Genomic DNA, 22,042 nt, shown 5'->3' on the forward strand with positions numbered 1-22,042 from the left:
GGGCCCTGCCTGCTTTCCTGAGCCTAGATGGCCCAAGGACTCTGGACAAACCAAGGGACTCAGACCCCAGCCCAAAGAATGCCCTGGAGTGGTGAGGAAACTGAGGCAGGCACACGCATTTAACGTTTGTTTTGCATGATGTGCACTCTCCTGTGCTTCCTATGATTAAGTATAAAAGAGCATAAAGGGGCTAATCTCTGCGCAAAGCGTATGAGTGTGGTGCTGATGCTTTACAACTACTGCAGGCCCCTAAGAGTTCAACTGTAACCAGAAGCTTCTAGAGAAGGGTGTGTTTAAGTAATGGGGGTGTCACGGAGTCCCCGGGCGATGCTCTGGAACTGCTCCCCACAAAGCCAGGCAGGACTTTGGGGAGCCTCCTCTCCCTCGGAGCAGACTGTCTTCAGGGCAAGAAGCTCACACGGCTTCACCTTCTGGGTCTGACCTTGGAGCATTCAGCATCCTCTGCCCCTCCATGCGCTTCCCACAGCGAGCCCGCCCAGGCCGGGTCCTGGGGAAGCCTGCACCCCCACTCCGCAGTCAGACGTGACTCTCAGCCAGCCAGTAAAACAGAGATTTATTCAATGACAGGAACATGGTCTAAAACAGAGCTTGTAGGTACAGAGAATGGGACCCCTCAGCCGGGTCCATTCTGGGGCCCGGTGAGCCAGATAACCCCCATCTGCCCTCACTTCCCGTCCCCTGCCAGCTCCAAACTGAAACCCCCTCCAGCCCCTCCTTTCTGGCCTTTGTCTCTTTCCTGGGCCAGGAGATCACCTGATCTCTTTGTTCACCTTTAGCCATCCCCTTGCAGGGGGGAAGGGCCCCGGCCATTAGTTGCCAGGAGACAGTGTGTCGGCCATTTATGCAGGCTGGAGACTTACGAAATGCATAGGGGACACTAAGGCACTCACACAGTATTCAGAGGAAACATTAAGAACAGCCCCACTTCATCACAGGGAGTATCTGGGGGCATAGGGCAGATGAGCCAAAGAGCCCCATGCCAGACAGGCCATGGGATGCCCCAGTGCTGCAGCCTCTGAGGCGCTAGCAGCTTTCACATGTCCCCAGGGATCCGGAGCACAGACTCGGACTCCCCTCACTGCTGCCCTAGAGGGTGGCCAGCAGGGAGCACCGCTAGGACCTGTGACAGTGCCACACCCTCCACACAAAGCAGATCCCATCAGCCCCTTCCCCGTTCCAGAGTCTGGCCCCACCGTCCCCACTGCAGGAAATGCCCATGCCTCCCCAGGCTGCAAGGCGCTCGGCTTGCTCCCCTCCCCGCCACATGCTCCAACGCTGGGGAACTCTCACCCCTTCGCGGCGAATTTCCCGGGAAGGGTTCGGTGGCGAGCCAGGGTTTTCCATGTGAGGGAAGGGGCAGGAAGGGAGAGGCTGACAGGCTGTGGGACAGGAGAGCAGAGGGAGACGGCAGCTGGGTTGTGTGTGCAGTGAGTGCGGAGAGGAGACAGCGACCGTGGTTTGGTGCTAGACTCTCAGGCTGGAATTAGCAATGCCGGGGCACCGGCAGTAGCCACAGACAGGCTGCTTACACACCCCCAAGTATTTTTAACAGGGGAGGCCCTCTCTGCTCCTTCCCCACACGCCGCAGGAGATCAGAACTGTCAGCGCAAAGCTATTCCAGGCCCCGGAGAGGCTGTGACCCCTCAGCACAGGACACAGCTCTCTGCAGGATTGCAAAGGCCGGAAACATGCGCTGGCTGCCTTTGATCTAGACAGATGCTGTGTGGCAGCTCCCCCTGCAGGAGCCGGGAATCACTGCGGCTGCAGACACACACCTGAACTCCAATCCTCTGCAAGTGCCCAATACCTCCCCCACACCCTGACCTCGGGTCGCTCAGCCCTCTGGGTCCTGGCCACAAGACCCCCTGGGGGAATCTGCCCAGCGCGGCTCCCTCTCTTCTCTCTCACCGGCGTACATGACAAGTTCCCGTTGCTGACACTTTCCAACCCACAGGTATCTGGGTTTCGCCTCCAGAGATGGGAAAGAGGGAACACCATGGCCCAAAGAGCTTCCCACCCTGCCCTCTCCCCCACTCTGGCTGGGTTGACGCTCGCATACGTGGCTGCAGGGGTAAAGGGCACACCACCCCCTCCGTTCAGAGCCAGCTATCCACGGGGAGCAAAAGGAAACCAGGGCCGGTGTCACACCTGTGGCCCTTTGTGCCAAGGACGTTTGGAACATCATCAAAGCAGCTCAGATCTGCTGAGCCAGCCAGACACTGGCACCTGCAATCCAGTGTCTTGCCTCTGGCAGTGGGCAGAGTTAAGAGCACTGTGAGCACTTAATAGCAGACTCATTATTTTTGCATTATGGCAGAGCCAGAGGCCCCAGTGAGATCGGGGCCCCATTGTACAGACACAAAGGCAGTCTCTGCCCTGCAGAGCTTACAACCTCAACAGCCAAGCCAAAGGAAGTCGCTTCATTTCCTGATGGGCAACTGAGGCACTAGGATATTCAGTGTCCCAACCCTAGGCCATACAGAGAGTCTGTAGCAGAGCCAGATCTTGAGTCCCAGGCTGGTTCCTTTACAAGGCCATCTTCCCTCTCTGAAGCCTGCTGCTTTAGGGGAAGGTGCACTGCCCCACACCCCCCGCCAGTCCTACGCCTGGAAAACTAGCCCAATCTAGAGAGTACGATCAACTAAACCTGGGGCGGGGAGGGGGAGATGGCAGGAGTTGTGTGACTGAGCAGCCAGCAACTGCATCTCCCCTCCCTCCCCTCACCCCCCAGGCAAACGCATCTCACTGCTCATGACTCCCCGCACCCAGACCCCCTCGGTGATTTGCAAATATAAATCCCAGACAAAAATCACCGAATGCCAGGCCAAAGAGGAAGGAGGCCAGAGGTAGCTTCTCTGGGCTGGAGCATTTTCTTCAGCTCCCGGTGTCTCACCTGCCCGCCGCTAAACCCCTGAAGGGAAGTTTCCAATGGATTCTCCCCGGGGGCCGCTCTCGGTTGGTAACAAGACAGATTGGAAGCATGTGACGTCGGACAGGTGCCAGCACTCCAACTGGAAAAGCAGCTGACGTGCCGGCGCTGGGGATGCGGGGAGGGCCGGAGTGCTCATTTCCTCCAGGTCACGGGCTTTCAGGGGAGCTGCCTTGGCAGCCCAGAACCTGGCGGCTCTCTGACCTGCTAGCAAGCGGAGGCTAGGCCAGACATTGCCAATGCAGGACTGCGCCGCTCACCATCCTGCCCTCCCCCCCCGGGGGGGGTCTAACTCTTCCCCACGTCACAACAGACTAACAATTTGTGGGCCTCGTCATTTCATTGCCAGGCAGAGCTTCCTGCTGGTGCTGGACACGCAGCCCCTGGGCACCAAGCTTCAGGCAGTTCAAGAAGTTCCTTGGTGAGCAGCAGACTGTGCCTGGGAGGAGGGGAAACCCCCCAGGGGGCTCAGCCTGCCCCCCCCCCCCGGTCTCACATACAATGGGGATTCACTCCCTTCTGCGGTTGCTCTGAGCTGGAGCTTTTGGTGCCATCCCCCAAGCGGGCAGCCCCACCAGCCCCTTAGGGTGCCAGCCCCCAGCAACTTCTCAGGCAGCGGCAGCCACGTTTGAAGGCACCAAGGAGGAAGAGAACCCAGAGCCGTTTAGAGCCAGCTGCTCAGAGCCCATCTCAACACTGCAATTACTGTTCTATTAATACCCTGGGGATTTCAGGAGCGCAACGCAGCACGAGCAACTCCAGGGTCTGCAGAGGGGGCAGCTTCAGGTGGAAGAACAGATATTCCCTGGCTCCAGCTCCCTGTCCCAAGGTGTGAGACCCAGAGCCACTCCCACTGCTCTCCTCTGCAGGGGCCCTTTAACATCCCCAGATAAGGAGCATCTCTCATTCCCACAGGGCTGCTTATGGATTCATTTGCAACAGAGCTTCCACCCCCACTCTCTGATCCCTGGCTTGCACCCCCACCCCCACTCTCTGATCCCTGGCTCGCACACCCCCCCCCTCTGATCCCTGGCTCGCACCCCCACCCCCGATCACTGGCTCGCTCACACTTCTAAGCTGACAGGTTTCAGAGTGGTCTCAGCCAAGCCTCCGGCTGCCATTTCTTGCCCCTGGTGCCTCTCCTCAGCCCTACAGCCTCCCACACACCACAGACATCTCCCTGCCCCATTGCAAGGGGCTGCTCTCCTCACCACTTCCCTACCCTGGGGTCCAATCTGGGCTCTGGGAGAATGTGACTGACCCCAGGCAGCAGAGACCGCCTAGGCCAGCAGGCAAGAAAGCGATTTATAAGTCACGCTCCTGGCAGAAACATTCACTCTGGCCACTCTCCGGCCATGGGAATAACTCAGCCGAGCAGATGACATCAGCCCCGCCTGAGCCGCGAATACCGTTAACTGGGACACACAAGCAGCAAACTGCTCCACAAACCCATCTTCGTTTCCAGACTTTATGGCAAAATAAAACCACTCCGCACCCTCCAGCGCTGTGGCGACCAGGAGAATACAGCCTGCCTCATTCACAAGTCCCCGACGGCCAGGGGAGAGGGCCACAGCACTGCCTTTGCACAGGGCCGGGCGCGGCAGAAACAAACAGCTCCCTGCTTTTCCATGCTGCACATCTGGCTCCATGGATTTCCCGCGGGGCACAGCCCATGCTGGGAGGCTCGGGCGTCTGCGCCCAGGGTTCTGGGCTGCACGTGATTCAGGGCCACCAAACAAGCTCCCGTCCATCAAGTGATGGGAGGGCAGGCAGACGACACAGTCTCCGGCTTTGCTCTGGCTCCCGGAGGTGGCAGCCGATTCCGGGCTGGGATACCTCCCCCGAGTGCCGTTTTTGCAGGTTATTCTTTTGGAAACATTCCAGGAGAGGAGGGGGGAAATGGCCAGAAGTTACTTATCGCCGATCCAGAGACACTCAGCCCACAGACACAGCGGCTCGGAGAGGCAGTGCTCAGCTGCCAAGCTGCATCCCATCCAGTCAGCCCCGAGATGGAGCCTCTGCCAAGACTTCCCTCCTCACTCCCGCCTGGGGCAGTTACCCGAATCTCCGCGCTGCTCTCTGCTCACTTCCTCCAACTCTCAAGCACCAAACCCATCTGGAACTATTTAAACCCAAATATCGTCCCCCACTCTCCTCTTCCAAAGTCAGATTCTTCCAAAGTTAAAACAAGCACAGAATCAGGAGGGGGTGGGGGTGGGGGGTGCCAGGCCTGGCCGACTCTCTCCTCTTCATTTCAGTTTAATTTCTGGGGAACTAGAATAAATCTGTTCCTGGCAATCATTCAAGCCCTGCACATTTTTCTCATTAATAAAAAAAGGCCTTGGACTGCGCGCCATTTGTGTGTGTGTGTGTAGAACAGCCCCCCCCCCCCCAGTGATTCCTACAGTGGGGTCTCACTCATGCCTCGGCTCTGGCTGGGCAATTGGCTGAATTGGTCAAGTGACAAGTGGGGCTGGCTGGAGAAGTGGGCAAGCCTCTCCTACCCCCCCTCACCCCCTTTCGGCTGGATTTCAGCCACTCCGCCGAGGGTACACGGCCCCACCTCCCAGGGAAGCCGGTCAGAGCAAATGCTGCAGCAGCAGCTGCCACCAGGAGGCTGCAGGGCGAGGCCCGAGGACACCCACTCTCTCCTACCATCCACCCCCTGAGCTAACTGCCTCCCCAGCTCCATCTGGGGGCAGGAAAAGCTGGGGAGAAGGGGGCCTTTGGGTGACTCCAGCCTCAACTCCGACTCTCTCCGAAGCAGCTCTTCCGGGCTGAGTCAGGCCCGATGCCTGCAGCCCCCCCACGGCTAGGAAGGTCCAGCGGCTGCTGGCATTCCAGGGGAGGGGGCTGGGAAACAGGTGTTGATCGGCAGCTCCCAGTGCATGGGTGGGACATGCCAGCCTGTGGCAGAGAGCTTGCTGCGACATACAACGACCAGCGAGGCCGGGAGCTTACACACGCACACAGAAATCCACGGGGAAGGTTTCCGCAGCCAAGTCCAGCAACTTGGGGTAGCTGTTTGTGCTGCTGCATTCCTGCCGTCAGGTGCCCCTGGTAACAATGCTGGGGGCCTGCATCCCAAATCTCCCTACCTGGGAGCACAGCCTCAGCTCCACTCAGCATTCCTCTTTATGTAAAAGCACCCCCTAACCTCACCAGCACCTCCTGCCCGCAAGTACTATGAGCCAGTATGGCCCCAGCAGAGGAACACCTCAGCACAGCATCCACAAGCACAGACACTTTGGCAATTGTGCATTAGGGTGCTCGACCTTGATGGGAAGTGGAGACAGAGGAGTCAGATGTGCTTAACGGCAGGAGGAGGGATGGAGGAGTTGTTGGAGGGGGGACCAGTCAATCGCGCTTCGCTATGGCAACCCGACGCAGAGAGCGGGGCTGCCCAGCAGAAAGGCTTCCACCATGATGGATCCAGGGCTGCGGGGGGCAGGGTGTTGAAAAGGCCCCCGTCCAACCAGCGCTGCTGGTCCCTGGGCTGTCTGCAGAGCAGAGAGCCTTGGGGGATGCGGCACTTGACACTTGAGGTGCTTGGCAGAGGCTCGGCGTCATGGCCGCCAGATCTGCACCCCCTCCAACGCCATCTTCCCGATCAGGACGTGCCACGGCAATCCAGGCATTAGCAAGGGCAGGGAACCGTCAGCTCAGCGTGAAGAGAGCCCCAAAGCAGAACGCCGCCGACGCATGTTCCTAGGTACGTTTGTTTTTAAAGGCGCCCTTAATCAGAAAGGAGAGTCACAAGGCAGCCATGTGTAGGTGGCCTGTTTTGCTTATAAAATGGTTCCTGGTTTCCTTCGTGGCTAAGCTGCCACCCTTCCCCGCCTGTCAGTAACGCTCCTGGTCTGCCCTATCTATCCGAGTTATCCCAGCGCCAGGCAGGGCTTGGCCATCATTGCATTTCCCCCTTCACCTCACTGGAGAACGCTCCCGTTTTTAAAGAAGTTCCCTATGAGCCTCATTTAGCGTGATCTTACTGAGCGACGAAGGGTTCAGAGCGGCTCTTCCGCTCGCCTACCCGTGCTGACACAGCGGGGAGGGAAGCCGAGACCGGGGCAGGGGATCCCGATCGTTTATTTTGGCCATCGAAATTCACGACTTTTACCGACAAGTCAAATAAGGCCGACGTGCCCGAAACACGACAGCTCCGTGACCCATCTCAGCCCAGAGCTAAACAGGAGACTGGGGGAGGGAAGACGACCTGGGTGAAGGATTTTTCCCCTCCCTCCAATATGGCGGCTTCTGCTCAGAAATCCCGCTACGAGGCTGGGCTGCCTCACCCCCACCAATGCCCCGTGGCTGGGGGACTAGGAGAGGACAAATTCAAGGCTGAGAACAGGTTTTCCATTCTGTGTCTATTTCCTAGTAACGTGCCGAGTGCGCCGTGCAGGGAGCTGCGAGCACACATCACCGAGCTGCGAGGAGGAGCGCACGCGTCCAGCTCCCCGTCCCTCAGCCATCGACTCTCTCTCTCTCCCAGACACGCGGCCAGCCTCAGAGGGCAGCAGCAGACCCTCTCGGTGAGAGAGGGCTTCTCCTTCCACTGTTACCCCTTCGTGCTGAACCAAACGGCAGAGGAAGCGAAAGGCAGGACAGACCCCGCCAATGTCACGACTGAGATGCTAACAGCCCCGAGCCACCCCGCAGAATGCTCGGCTCACTCCTTGTCAACGCGGTCCTCTGCCTGACCCTCCTGGGGACAGCTTAGTGACTCCTTCAGTTGCTACCTTGGCCCTTAGGGCAGAGTCAGGCCGAGAGCCCTGCAGAAAAGCCAGGCCTCCATCCCACCGGCTTGTCCGGCCAAGGGGCGAGAATCCCAAACTAGTGGAGCAGGGCACCCAAATCCTGGGCCTAGAACATTTTGTGCCGTGCACTGGAGGGCACTCGGCTGTGTACACACACCCGCCCGCCGCCCCTCCCCCTGCGCTCGGCACCAAGGAGGAGACGCTTAATCCCGACAAACCAGTTTGACTCAGCACAACAACAACAGGCACAACTACAATTTTCAAAACATGCAAGTCTGTGATTCAGAGTCTTCTGGCCAGTTAATTAGACGCCGAGCGCCGATTTTCCCGTCTCAGCAGCAGCAACTTATCACGGAAAGAAAATGCCACAAACTGGTTTCCCCAAATATTTGGTGCAATAAGTCATCACAACAGTGGGGAGTTTGGGGACGTTTCTTAAAACCAGTGCCCAATATTCCTATGACGACACACACACACACAGGCAGACCCAGAGTTTCTACCCCTCAGGCAGCTGGATGTTTTATGCCTCTAACTAGGAGCAAAGCGTTATTATGGAAGGAAAAAAAAAAGAGAACAATGGAAGTGCAAAGCCACAAATATACAGACTGCCACCGAAATCTCACTACATGCAACTCCGCTGCAAGTTCTTCCCTCTCCCTAACTAGCTGCATGCTCCACTTGACACAAAGGAAAGCCCCTCGGCTCAGGAAACACAGCCGAAGCAGCTTGCAGGCAGAAGGGCATTTTGCGAGGAACAGGAGATTTAACGAGTGTAGCCAACACTACGGAGCCCCGCGATCGGCATTCTCTCCCCACCTACCCCTAAGCGTCAATAAAACAGCCGAGCTAACATCCATTAGTCACCCCCGTCGAGAAATGAGGCATTTCAGTGAAATGTAATTAAACAAAAAGCAAATTTCTCTGCCAAGGAAATACCTGACAGTGCCAGAACTTGGGGGGTGGCTCTGGTACAGGAATGAACTTGGCCCAGTGTTTGGGGGTCGGCCTTCATAAAGCTAAACCGTGGCTGCAGACCGGCAATCGGGGAAAACCCCAGCCAAGGACTGACTCCCAAATATTTCTCATTCCCAAACATTCAGGGAAAGGGCGCACGTTCAGTTCTTTACATTAGGAGAGCCCATAAACGGTGCAACATGGGAAGGCGCAACACCCGCTTTGGGACTGCTTCAGAAATGGCGCACAAAAGTCGCCTCCCTCTCCCAGCTGCAGATGAGTTCAGGAAGCTCCCCAGCATGCGGCTCATGGGTAGCGGCACAGGAGCCTCCAGGAGACGATGTGAAAACAAACACCAGAGAGGCAGAATTTCGCCCCTGAGCGAAACGCGAGAGAACGCAGCCGTCTTGTCTGCCCACCCAGCCCACACACTGGTAAGGGAGACTGGCGGAGCCTCGTGAGCAGCTATCCACTATCCCTTCTTCCACCACCAATTCTACCCCCCGGACACGCAGTGCCAGGGACCTCGCTTGGACAGCTGGCAATCACATCAGACATGCTGAGGCATTAAACACGGTTAGAGAAAATGTGATTTAGGGGAAATAAATTAATCCCATAGCATTTCGCTCGGGTCCCACATTTGGAGTCTCGGACATAATGGATGTTCTTGGTGCTCCGAGCTGTTCCACAGCCCAGATTCTAAGTGCCAGCAGCTGGGCAGAGAGCAGGCTACAGAGGCCCAAAGGAGGCCGCTACACTGATGTCAGCCTGCGTGGAGAGCTCGCTCCCATAGCCGGTTCCCGACCACAGGAGCCTCAGCTCCCAACCAAACCAGGGCAAACCCGTCTCCTTCTTGCATTCAAATGCTTCGCCAGAGAAAGCCACTGCTGTTGCTTCTGGACAGAGCATTCCTTCTCCAGCAGGCCGAGGCTCTGCTGAACTGGAGAAGAAAAACACATTGTGACTTCAAACAAACACAGCGCACTTACAGGATCTGGAGAGAAACCATTTTCTTCTCAGCAGCACAAAGCCCTCACTGAGCTGCTGCGGAGAACAGCTTCTCCCCCCCCGCTTACGTTGCCTTGCTAAGAAACCAAACTCCAACGATTCCGCCACAGGACAGGGCAAAAGGGAGCCCAATGCAACGCCAGACGAGAGGGGTGACCCCCACTCCCCCGCCTAAGTGACCACGAACTACAGCATGGGCTACACCCCAGCAAGCCAGCTGGGAGTTGCACAGAACCTGACAAGTGAGGCGGCAGAATCCCGGGCCACTAGCAGTCGTGGTTACAGAGTATGTGCCTACAGATTTATTGCCACGGTGGATTTATGATTAGCACTAAAATATCATACACACTAGATTTACAGTAACGGCTCGAAGGCTCCAGCCCAGGTCAGGAAACAGCTTTGTGAGCGGCTAAAAAAGCCAAACGCAGCAAAAGTGCAGGAGCACAATCCCCGGCCACGGGGTCAGTGATCTCAGCTCCCAGAGCTGGGAAAGACTGGAGTCACCGAAACCCTGTCCTGGCCCAGCCAGCCAGCTCTGCAGCCTTACTAGCAATTTAAATGAAGTCCAGCTAGAAGAGAAGTTGAAACAGGCTGTGGGCTGGAAGCGCCCTCTCATCCGAGAGACAGCTCAGCGCCTGGCATCACCCAGGCTTGCTCCACACACAGGCAGCCTCCTAACCCAGCACTGAAGCAGGGCTGTTCACGGAGGCCTGGCAAACAGCTGGAAGGTGACCTCCTCAGGAGGAGCATTCAGCCCTCTGACTCTTCCACCCTCAGGAAGCTGAGAAAACCCTAAGTGAAAGCTGTTTATTTTCCTTGTCCTGCTCTTCGCCCCAGTTCACGGCGGTTAAACAGCCGAGCCCACCAAGCTCCTCCTGAGGAAAGGCGACCTAACCTCTCCCAACCCGCTGGGTCTCCAGGAGCTGTGTAGATTCTGGCTGTTGCATCCACAAGCTATTGAACGCTGCAAGACCCACTGTCACAACATTAGGGCTGGAAATGCAGGCGCACAGGACAACCCACCCAGACATGCTACAGAGGGACAATGGAAAAGCCTCGGAGCAGAGAACTGAACCAGGAGCAGGCAACTGAAACAAGAAACTCAAGCTGAGATGCAGGCCTGTAACACACAATCAATTCCCCCCCCCCCCCCTGCAATTGTGCTGGGCCCCAGAATTGGTTTGGTTCTCAATTCCCAAAGGATTTGTAGGAAACTAATTGTTATTAGAAGCAGTATAATGGCAGCACCCAGATACCCCAATCAACACCAGAGCTCGGCTGTGGCGGGTGCTGCACAGATGCATAAGAAACCAGTCCCTGCCCAGAAGAACTTAATTCTGCAGTATCTATTTAATACGTAAGGTTCACAGCCACCATTTCCAGGCTGATCTTTAGGGGTCCACAGCTGGTTCAAGGCTCATCCCAAAAGAGCAGAGTGCATACAGCGTAGTCACTGCTTCCCAGACTGCTACAGCACGAGGAGGGGATCACGGTCTCTAGAAGCTCAAAGACTGAGCAGGCCCAGAGATCCTAGTTTGGCCCTCAGGATGACTTTTGCCCCAAATTTGAAGTCTCTTTTTTGAAGGGAAGAAAAAAAATGGATATTATTTGCAACAAACCCCCTCCCCAACTTTTCCAATGCCTCAAGGCCAAGAGAAATGTCTCTTTTTCTACGCTACAGCAGAGGAAGTCCCCAGTCCTCACCACCTCCAAAAACAAGCAGCAACCCAAACTCTGCAGCACGGGGCTGTGCCTGGGAAATAGACAGCAAAATGACTCCAAACAAGCACTAAGTCTCTCTCTTCGATTTTTGTTGTCCCTGCACATCCATGCAAAATAAAATAAACACATTTCCAGTGATCAGCTGATGTGTTTAACAACAAGGGCAGAAAATTCCCTTCATCTGTTTTTGGATTTTGTTTGTTTTTTTGAAGCGGTCAGCAACCCCTTTCCACCCACCCACCACTTTTTATCCTCTGGCAAGCAAGAGTGTTTCCTAACAGAACCCCGGGGGGGGGGGGGGGGGAAATGAGCAATCTACAACGATCCCAGAAGAGGTCAGAGACTTTTGTCACGAGACAAAAATTAGTTTTTGCAAGACGTTTCGTGCAAAAATGAAATGTCTATCAGCCGCAACTAGCCTCCATTTCAAACAGCCCCTCCACAAGACACACAAATCCCAGTCTCTCCCCCTGTGATCTTTATCCAGTTGGACTATAAAGCTGCTTTCCTCTAGCAAATATGAAGGATCACCCGGCTGCCCAGAAGATTGCGATTTCACCCTGTTAGTGGAAGAAAATTAATTGCCTTTTTATCTTCAACTGAACTACAAGAGAGTTTCTTTTCCAGATCAAGAGGGGGAGGAAGAAATCTGCCCACAGCACGTCTACTCTTGGAAGGAGACACACTAATACACTTACCAGCTCCTTCCCCTTGGGGGAATCACGGTTAAGAAAAGGCTCCATATGGAGGGCTTTCCTTCACGTTTGGGGTTAAATTGTTCAGTGCTTTGTGACCACCGTTTGGTCTCAGCCAGGGAGCCAGGATGCAGCAGTCCAACACCCAGGTACTTCTCTGGTGGCCTCATCAGTTTCTACAGCATCCAACCTTTCACTTAAAAATATTCAATTTCTAGTCCTTTTGATTGTGGCGAAAACCCCCTGACTGAACTGAGTAACCACTGAAGCACTTTTTCCTGTGTTTGCAAACAGACAGCCTCAAACAGCCCACAGAAAGAGCAGCTGCCCCCACTCAGCTCAACAAGGTGTTAACTCTGAAGTCTAATGACGGGGCATTCCCATGCCAACATTTTGAAATGTTTCACCATGGATCTGGCTACTTGAAGAATCTAGGCAGAGTTTAAGGTTGTGAGTACACTACCTCTCCCACACCCCACTCTGCCCCCTGGAATTTCAGCAGGAAATCCTGACTGTCAGACAGAATTGGACATTTAAAAAAACAATAAAAATTGAGGGAAAACCCCCCAAGAGTTTTTGGCAACCAGCTTCCACTTGTGTCCTTGCAAATCTCCATCTCAGCACCGCATAGATGCTCTTCTGTTCACACCACGGACACCAAGCCCTCTTGATCTCCTTCCTACAATCCGTATCTGTCTGGGCCCAGCGACGCCCCACCACTTCAAGGGCAGACGCTCCTTAGATATCACGGGGACGTCTTTGCCACCCATGCCCGCTCCACGCCAACCGGCTGCACCGGTGCAGAAACCTGCTGTTAAGCTGATGGGCCAGCGTGGGCTGGATTGTCTCCCTCTGCAGCCGTCTGGGCAGCCCATGGGGGGAACCAATCCCACGCTCCTTAGCCATGCCCTGACCCCACTGCCCAGCGGTGCCGGTTTTCCTGGGCCAGGAGCCGTTTGGGGCAGCAACTCAGCATTCCCCGGTCCCACCCATCAGCAACACCCCATTCTTCGCGCCAGTGCCAGCGCCTCCAGATGTGCATCACGCCGGGCACTGTGCGGGGGTCTGGCTGCCCGCCCACCCACAGAGAGGGGGTCACCCCCGCCAGTGCCAAGGGGGGGGTCCCGGATACCCCAGCCAGTGCACGGGATGAGGGATCCCACCCACCCCAGCCAGAGCCTGGGGACTCCACCGGGGGGTCCCAACAGGGAGATGGGGACTCGGGGTGTTCCCCGCTCCGGGGAGATCGGGCAGCCGTCCCGGGAGGGGGCTGCGCCGGGCCGCCCCAGGCCGGGGATCAGAGCCCCGTGGGCGGGAGAGGCGCATCCCCGGGACCGTCCGGCTGCCGCCCCGGCGGGTCTCACCTTCCAGGGCGCGGCGGCCGCCGGGCAGGAGCAGCAGCAGCACCGGCAGCAGCAGCAGCAGCGGCGGCGCCGCGGCCATGGCGGGGGCGCGGGGCCGGGGCCCCGGCGGGCGGGCGGGCGGCGCGGCAGTGCCCGGACTCGGGGCGGCCCCGCTCCGGGCGGGTCGCGGGGCTCCGGTGCCGGCTGGGGGGCTCCGGTGGGGAGGGGGGGTCCCGGGCTGGCGCCGGACGCGGGGGGGTTCCGGGCTCCGCGGGGCGAATCGGCTCCGGCGCGGCGGCTGCTGCCCCGGGGTCTCGCGGCTCCGCTCGCCGCCGCTCACGCTCCAGCTCTGGGGGCTCCGGCTCCGCCGCCGCGGCTCAGCCTCGGGGGGCGGGGCCCAGCCGCCAGTCACCCTCTCGACACGCCCCTGGCAACCAAACGCCGCACTCAGCGGGAGCGCCGCGCTGGGGACACGCCCCTAACAACGCCAAGCGCGCAGCCCATTGGGCGTCGGGGGCGCCTAAACCCCGCCCCCAGACACGAGGCGGAGCTTAACCTAGGGGCGGGGCGTCAGGGAAAGATGAATTAGATGGGGAGGGGACTCGGTGCCAACCCGAAGCAGGCCCCGCCCCTATCCCCTCCCATTGAGCAGCTAGAGGCAGAGCGAGGAGAGCGCCCCACCTAGCGGCCACAAATGGAACTGACCTCTTAAAGGCCTTGCTCCCCCTCCCCACCCTCGGGGGGCCCACGAGACTGGCTTAAAATCAAGGATTCGTCTTGGGCTTGGCCCTGTGGGAACCCGCCACCCCCCACGTGCTTGAGCACGACAGCCCCCCATCCCAGCCTCCTCCTCCCACAGACTCCTCCTTGTCCCCCAGCCCCTTCCCAGGCTCCTCAACAGTCCCTACTCCCCCCCCCATCCCAGGCTCCTCCCACAGACTCCTCCTCTTCTGCCCCCACCTGCTCCCCCAGTTCTCTCCCTGCACAGGAGCCAGCCCCTCACATTCTCTTGCTCTGCCACCTGGTGTTCCCCCGCCCCTTGTCTTCTCCTGCCCGCCACATCCCTCCGCACCCCTTCAGTCTCCTTCCTGCCCCCGACATGCCCATTCCCCCTCAGTCTACCATCTGCTCTCCACAGTCCTCTGCACCCTCCTCCCTCCCAGCCCCCACATTCTTCTTCCTCTTCACAGTCTCCTCCCCTAGTCCCCAGGTGGCCCCATCTTTCCTGAGGCAGCCTGGCTTCAGTCCCATTGGAAACAGGGTCTGAGGGGTGTCCAGCGGCTGCCCCACCCCATGAATCCCCTAGGCCCAAGATTCCAGGTCCCTTTGACATCAAAGGGCTGCTGAGTCTACAAGGCCCACGTTCACCCCCACCCCTGAGGCTGGCATGCAGCTGGAGTGCCTCTGCAAGGCGCCTGGCTGCCCACCTCCCTCCCACTCTGCTGTTGCCCTCACCTCACCCCCCTTCTTGCTGCTTCACATTCCCATGCTGGGCCTTGCGGCTGGCCCAGTCCTGGAGAGCTGCAGCAGCGTAGGGCAGGGGAGCTCACAGTCAGGGCTCGGGCTGAGAGGGTGTCTCCTCTGTCCCTCAGCTGCACCCAATGAGGTGGGAATTTCTTGCCACCCTGAGCTCCTGGCAGGCAGCAGCCCCAGTAACAAAGCAGACGTGGAGCATGCAGTGTGCCAGGAAGCCCTGCACGCCAGCCTCCCTCGCTCCCAGCCATCGGCACGCAGACTGCACCCAACTACAGGTGCACACGAACCGCCCTGGGCCCAGGCAGCAGAGGGATGCCTAGGAGCCCTTTTCTCCTGGTCTCTTGGATGTGGGTGACGACGCCTGCTGAAGCACATATAGCTAATGTGTAAAGGGGGTGACCCTGAGCCACCCAACCCCCGGAGTGAGTCTGCTCTCCACTTGCCTGGAGCGCTCAGTGGCATTGGGCCTGGCATGATCCAAGGGAGAAATGTCCAGACTTTGTAGCATTTTACAGCGCAGCTCCTTTGCTCCACTCTGCTCCCTTGGCACCGCTCAGGGGGCACAAAGAGGGAGGAGACGGGCTGTGCCCTTCTAGCTAGGGATTCTCCTGGCATAGGAGAGTTCCCGGATGGCATGGAGCTGGCATACCTGGATCCTGTGTCACCCTCCCTGCAGCCCCTCGTGCAGGGTGAGTGGCTGGAGCACAAGTCACTCCGGTTATCCCGAGCTAGTGGTCCTTAGGGGCCATTACCAGCTGGCATAAGATAGAGCAGCCTCCAGGTTTCTCTAAAGTGCACTGGGACCACGGGAGGAGCAGAGACTCAGAGAGCTGTAACCAGCCCCTTGGTACCCCCTCTCCCCTTTGTTCTCTGGCTGTAATCAGCCATGGTCAAAGTAATTCCTAGTGAACCCTCCAGTCCAAACGCAAGTGGGTCTGATCAGCGTCCCTCTCCGAGAGAAGGGAAAGCTGAGACCGAGAGGCGGGACATGACTTGCTCAAGGCTAGACAGGGAGTCAGCGTTAGAGCCAAGAACTGCACTCAGCAGTGCCTCCAGCCGGGCTGCCCCCAGCAAGTTACCCCCCTGTAAGGAGAACAATATCCTTCTGCTCTCCACCCCTACCCCGACTGCAGCCCAGACTGCGAGTTCTCCAAGGCAGGGACTGACTATGCCAGGGTTTGCTCGGTGCACAGTGGGGCCTGATCCAGGTGCCCTGGGTGTGCTAATAAACAGCTGGTTGGGCTTCAGATCTTTCACAGTCTGCTGTGGCAGTGATCCATCTGCATCCCGCTTGCCCTTCCTCTTCCTCACCCCATCCGCCGATGAAAGTTGGGGCTCATCTCGCTCCTGTGTGCGCCTGACCGGTTTATCTCAGCCTCTCCACTCTGTTAGGAGGCCAGAGGATTGCCCAGCTCTCTGGCCAAGACGGGCAGGGGGTGAATTCACCCAGTGCTTCCCAGAAATAGAGCCCCATCCCCAGTGGGGCAGCAATGAACAGCTGGGAGAGTCTCTCCTCTGCAGCTCCTCACCCACCACAGATGCTTAGAAGGCAGGGGCTGCAAAGCTAGGGTCCTGTGCAACACTGGGCACACCGCAGATCCTTTGCCAGCATCAGTGGGAGGCTGGCCCAAAGCAGAATGTAGGCCCCGGGCAGTAACTGCACCACCAGCCGGTGCCAGGGCTGCTGCAGTCAATGGCACTTAGTCACAACGGCAATTGCATATGCAAATTAAGCCCACCGGTTACTGGAAAATCTGGCCCTGGTCATCCTTAGGCTTAAGAGTCAACATCCACTTTTTGGTATAGGGGGCACAATTCCCATGTTGGAAGTGACAATTCCCTGGCTGGAAGCGAAGGTTAAGAAGTACAGTTGGTCGAGCAAAGGGAAACAGGAAAAGCTTTGAGAAAAGATATTCATGAATCAACGTGCCAATTGGCATGGCTGTTATTCCTGGGGTCTCTCCATTGGTCACCCATGGGGATTCGGACATGCGCTGAGTATCTGTGCGAAATGCTCACACAGCCCCACAGGTTCTGGCATTTTAACACTACTGATTCATACAGGGAGGTCTGGTATTCAGCATTCCCTGTTTATTATCCAGAGTGCTCCATTACCCAAGCAGGGAGTTGAAACAATGGTGTGACTGCCCCTTTGACACGGCAGATCCCGCGTGTCGTGGCTTTCTCATCCCTCGTCGTGCAATGACAAGGAGAACAAGCACAACCAACAGGCTGGAATACCCCAAGGCCTTAGCTACAGGACAGTATGTTTACCACACTTGCTAGGTTCTTGTTGTCAGGTGGCTGCAGTGGATCATGGGAGATGAAGTCCAGCTGGGGAGTCTGGTGCATGGAGGAGAATGGGGGAATGAGGCACCCAAACTACAACCCCCATGAGGCACTGCACTGGCAAATCAGACTCCACATTTTTCGGTGTTCAGGCAGTCAGTTTTTCAATGAAAAATTGATTTTTTACACAGACACGTACACTTTTCACACACAAAATGAATTTGGTCGAAACCCCAATTTTCCATGGAAAAACAATTTCAATGGAAACAGTTTCGACCAGCCCTGGCTGTGAGACTCACTCCCTCGTGGTGGTTCAGGGAGGAAGTGGCTACCACGTGGTCCATCTATTCCTGAACAACTCGACCTGGAAGAAGCAGGTCGGATGGAGGGGACTGGAAGAGGAGAGGCTGAGCTTTCCATGCAGATGGGGCGGCGTGGAAGGATCTGCAAAGCTGGCCAACGGAGACGCAAACAGGGTCCTGAAGCTGGCATCATTAAGTGATGCACTCTGAGAGACAGTCAGATCCATAAGGGAGAGACCAGAGTCCTGGAGGACCTGGGTGATGAGACCAAAAAATTGAGCATGATAGAAAAAAGGAGAGAAAAATTCTATTGCATGTGTGCAAACTTGCTAACTGTAAATACTCCACTTTTAAAATACTGAGCCATGTGGCTTCCCAGGCAGCTGGAAAGGCACGTCTCAAAATGATGCAGAAACCCAGGTTACTTTGTAATTTCAGATGTTTGAGTTACTCAAGCACAACATTTCTGACTGGAACACATGGGGAAACTGTTTATTCACACTTAAATAACTCAACAATGGTTGAACTGATTTTAATCAAACTTTCCAAAAGAATTCCCCACAGAGCTGAGACCAAGGCTGGAAAATTTCAACCCAAAAGGAATTTGTTCAAGAAAGTTATGAACAGCCAGAAGGGTGGGGCGCTAGAATGGAAGCAGAAATTCAACCTTAACTACAGGATAGCACATTTGTCACACTTTCTATAATGAATCAGCAGAACCTTGAACAAGGACTGTACGAACAAGGAAACACTGGTCAAGGGTCCTTCGCTCGCTGGGCATAAACTCCTAGGTTACACTAGATGGCCAGGGGCTTGGGCTTCTGTTTTTCAGATAAAACATGTTGATCACTTGCGGTAATTAAAGATCAAGTTCAAGGAGATTAACTTCAGTGTCCTGACCAAATTCCTGCGTCATGCATGGTCCTTCACAGAGCCGATCATTCAGTGCAGAGTACAACCACCCTGCGCTGGGAATCCAGAAGAGGGCTCTTGAGATAGCATGGTCTGATAGCTACAACGCAGCGGTGGGCATCCAGAGACCTGGTCTAGTTGTTCACACATCTTGCAGGGTGACCTCGGGGAATAACCACTTCCCCGCTCTTGCGCTCCATCTTCCTCATCTGCAAATGGGGCTAGGGATATGGACCCAGCTTTAAGAGCGAGGGACAAGAGGCGCTGTAGGAGAGCCAGCTGTTGTCATTAGTGGGAAAAGGGCCATGGGAACAGGGGAGTGTAACTGCAAGGGAACGGGAGAACCCCAGCCACTGCTAACTAGCCTGCCTGCCCCTTCAGTAACTTCATCTGCTGGTCCCTGTTCTTGGGAAACGGACCATCCGTAACAACCCTGCCGGCAGGTTCCCTCCACCTAGAATCGGGAACTGGGAGGAGGGGAGAAAACCCCAGTGAGATGGGGGGAGGTGCTGACAGAATATTTGCTCTATGAGCAGCTGCACATGGCTCCTAGCGTCAGCAGCCGTGCATTAACCCTTCTCTGTTATAGGCTACACTGATAGAAATGAGTCGTTCCTGAGGGAGAAGGGTTAATGTGCGGCCAGCCCCAATCAGCCAATCAGGCTTGCGTGTGCCCTGGTCCCGCTCAGTCCGGTTTGTGTGCACAGGGCCTAACCTTTCCCTTAGACTGTGAATAATGGCAAAAAGTGAGGTCAAATCCCACATTTTTATAAATAAAAACTACCCGTGGAGCCAGAACTAGTCAGGATCCTCCTCTCTACCGATTTCTCTCTTTTACGAGACACCGGTCACCACAGAGAAGTGGGACTGCCCATGACAAATCTCAACCAGAGCCCAATTTCAGAGACTTCCTTTGAGCCACGTATGAAGAGAAACCAAACGAAAGCGACACAGAAAATTCAAAGGACAAAAAAATACCTCTTGCCCCTTGTGAAATTTCACATCAATCGACACCTACCTTTAGAGCGAAGCCAGCTTTTATGCCCCTTTTTTAAGCCCAGTTTAGAACGCAGCTCTGGAGTCACTACGAGACGCTTCTGTAACACCCAAGCAGGGTGAATTTTTTCAGACAAATTGTTTATTTGCTGAAAAATGCAGCTTCAGTCGACCCGAAACGCTTTATGAATTTGACAGGAATCGTTTCTGCCATTCACGAAACAGCCAGCGGTGCAGGTGACCCTTAGCCCCGTGCCTGGGGCCCTAGGCTAGGATGTAGGAAACCTGGGGGTGAATCCTCACTCTGGAACAGGCCCCCAAACAGACATAGCAACTGACTGAAAATTCTGAAAAGTTTCAGATTTGGTTCAACCCGAACTGAATTCGCCCCCCACCCCCACACAACTTTTTAGACCAGCCACTGAACTGAAAAAATGGTGATTCATTCAGTTCTGCATAAGACACATTTACACCAATGCACGAATGGCTCATTTTCATGTCCATTGAACTTAGCAACTTTTACTGCAGGTTAAAGTTTTTTGTTTGGGAATTTCTTTGGTTTTTAAATAAGCCGAATTACTCTGATGCCAGGCACATGAGTAGCTTGGTGCATTATCTTCTGAGAGCTTGAGTGTCAGTTCCAGTCTGTCATGCAAAGCTTTTCCCAGAGCAGGTATAATTGTTTTAGCAGCTACTTGCCTCCTGCCAGTTTCTTCCCCAGGAGCCCACTGTGCTCTACCCCCAGTCGATACCTCTCTCTGCAGGAGGGAGTCCTGCTCCCCTGGACTTTAGCAGGTCTGATAGATACTTGCATATCGGATCTAGGATGTTATTTAACTGTAACATTCCCTCTCCACCTTCCCATCCCCCCTCCACCTCAGTACTCTCTCATGACTCACCCTGCTCTGCCCCACTAGCTCCAGGATGCAGGTAAGCCCTTTAACACTTACAACTTCAAGTGCTAATTGCCAAGTAATTAAAACTTTAATCACTGGGCAATTAAAACTTTAAGCAACTGTCAGAGATCGGTTCCATGTCAACAAGGATGTATCCATCCCTTTTGTCCCCAGATGCCCTATTTGCAAGGATCCCACTCCATCCAGTCATGCGGAGAGCTCTCTATGCATATGTGTGCTATAGGGAGATCTTCAGGATTTCCTGTGCTGAGCAAGAGGTGGACAGAAAACGATCAGTCACTGCTGTTAAATTTTAAACCCAGACAATTTTGCATTAAGTAGCATATGAAAGGGTTTTGTTTCTTTAAATCTCCTGCTTTCCAAGTTCCCAGGATTAAAATTCTCTTAATCACTTATTTTAACCACATACATTTGCAGACAAATTGCTTTGCCTAATTCAAAATCTGAAGGAGGCTTATAATGGTAGTCTGGCCGCAACCTTCACTATGCAATCACTCCAGTGGCTCCCTGGTACCGTCTTGGGTCGGTCCAGATTTGCAAGAGAGCTCAGCTCCCATCTAGGCACCGAAATAAGTGGCTTGACCCCCCCAGAAGAGCTCAGCATGTTGGGTGCAGTGCTCTGGTGAAAACCCAGCTCAGCTGCGAGACTCACAGCGGGAGCTGCTCGGTGCTAAGCACGGCTGAAAACCAGGCTCTTATTTTGGGACCTAAATGTGATCTCAGCTTTTTGGGGAAAAAAACAAAAACCAAGTGTGGATGCCAAGCCCCTGAAAATCCAGACCCTCCTGTCTGTTGTATCACACACCCATGCTCGCTCTCTCTCTCTCTCTCACACACACACACACACACACACACCCTCCCCATGTAACTTTATTTGCTATTTTCAGGTGACACCCGCCTCTATTCCTACCCCAAATGCTTTTGATCCGATGTTGACAAACGTTATGTCAGTTTCCATGTCAAACAATAGACATTGTTACGTCCTCTTTTCCCAGGCCAGTTTCTCAGAGCAAAGAGCAGCCTTGGAAAGGGGGAAGCCGTGAGAATTCGGGGCAAGAGGAACACCTCACGCTTTGCAGGCCTGTCGGGTTGGGGTGGGGGTGGGGGGGCTGCAGACTAGCTCCACCTGCTGGGAGGTGTGGGAAATACATCCACCTCTAGGCAGCAAAAGCCCCCCCCCCCCTTAGTCCTTCTATCAGAGCAGCATCCGTGTCTGTAATGCGTCACCCCCTGAAGTGCTTCCAGGCTGGGAAGTCAGTTCCCCTTTGTCATGTCAGATTGTCCCCTTTCCAGACCGGTTCTGTTGCTGCCTCTGTCATTGCCAATATTCTATGCCGTGCCTGAGGCGATATCGCGGCCATTAGACCTGACTTCTGTGGAGTAGGCAGCTCAGTGAAGTAAATCCAAATGTCCCCGAGGGCGAGCAGAGAGGAGGGGGCCTGGGGCTGGGAAGCAGCTTCCGCCTTCACCTAGCGGATCAAGACCAACCAGATCACATCCAACAAGTGCAGCAACTGTGGCCTGGCAAATGATGCTAACATCATCCAGCCAAAGCCACCAACAAATCGCAGACACCACCATCAGCACCGTCTGGCAAACACAGCCAGTGCCAACTGGCAAACGTTCCCAGAGCCTCCTGGCATCGCCCAGCCAGCGCCACCAACAAACACCACCAGCACCGCCCAGCAAACACAGCCAGCGCCATCTGGCAAATGTTC

The 22,042-nt window shown here is 55.6% G+C and overlaps 1 protein-coding gene across 2 annotated transcripts in view; it reads right to left on the reverse strand.

Annotated features, from left to right (window-relative positions):
- EPHB3 (EPH receptor B3) overlaps positions 1 to 13,548 on the reverse strand; it is a 49,853-nt gene extending 36,305 nt beyond the window's left edge. For both annotated transcript variants that reach the window (XM_039488181.1, XM_039488180.1), the window contains exon 1: positions 13,454 to 13,548. In XM_039488181.1, coding sequence (XP_039344115.1) covers positions 13,454 to 13,532 — 79 coding nt within the window. In that variant the 5' untranslated portion in view covers positions 13,533 to 13,548. The remainder of the gene's footprint in view (positions 1 to 13,453) is intronic.
- Between the last annotated feature and the right edge of the window lie 8,494 nt (positions 13,549 to 22,042).

This window comes from Mauremys reevesii, linkage group 9 (genome assembly GCF_016161935.1).
Source record: "Mauremys reevesii isolate NIE-2019 linkage group 9, ASM1616193v1, whole genome shotgun sequence".
Classification (NCBI taxonomy): Eukaryota; Metazoa; Chordata; order Testudines; family Geoemydidae; genus Mauremys; species Mauremys reevesii.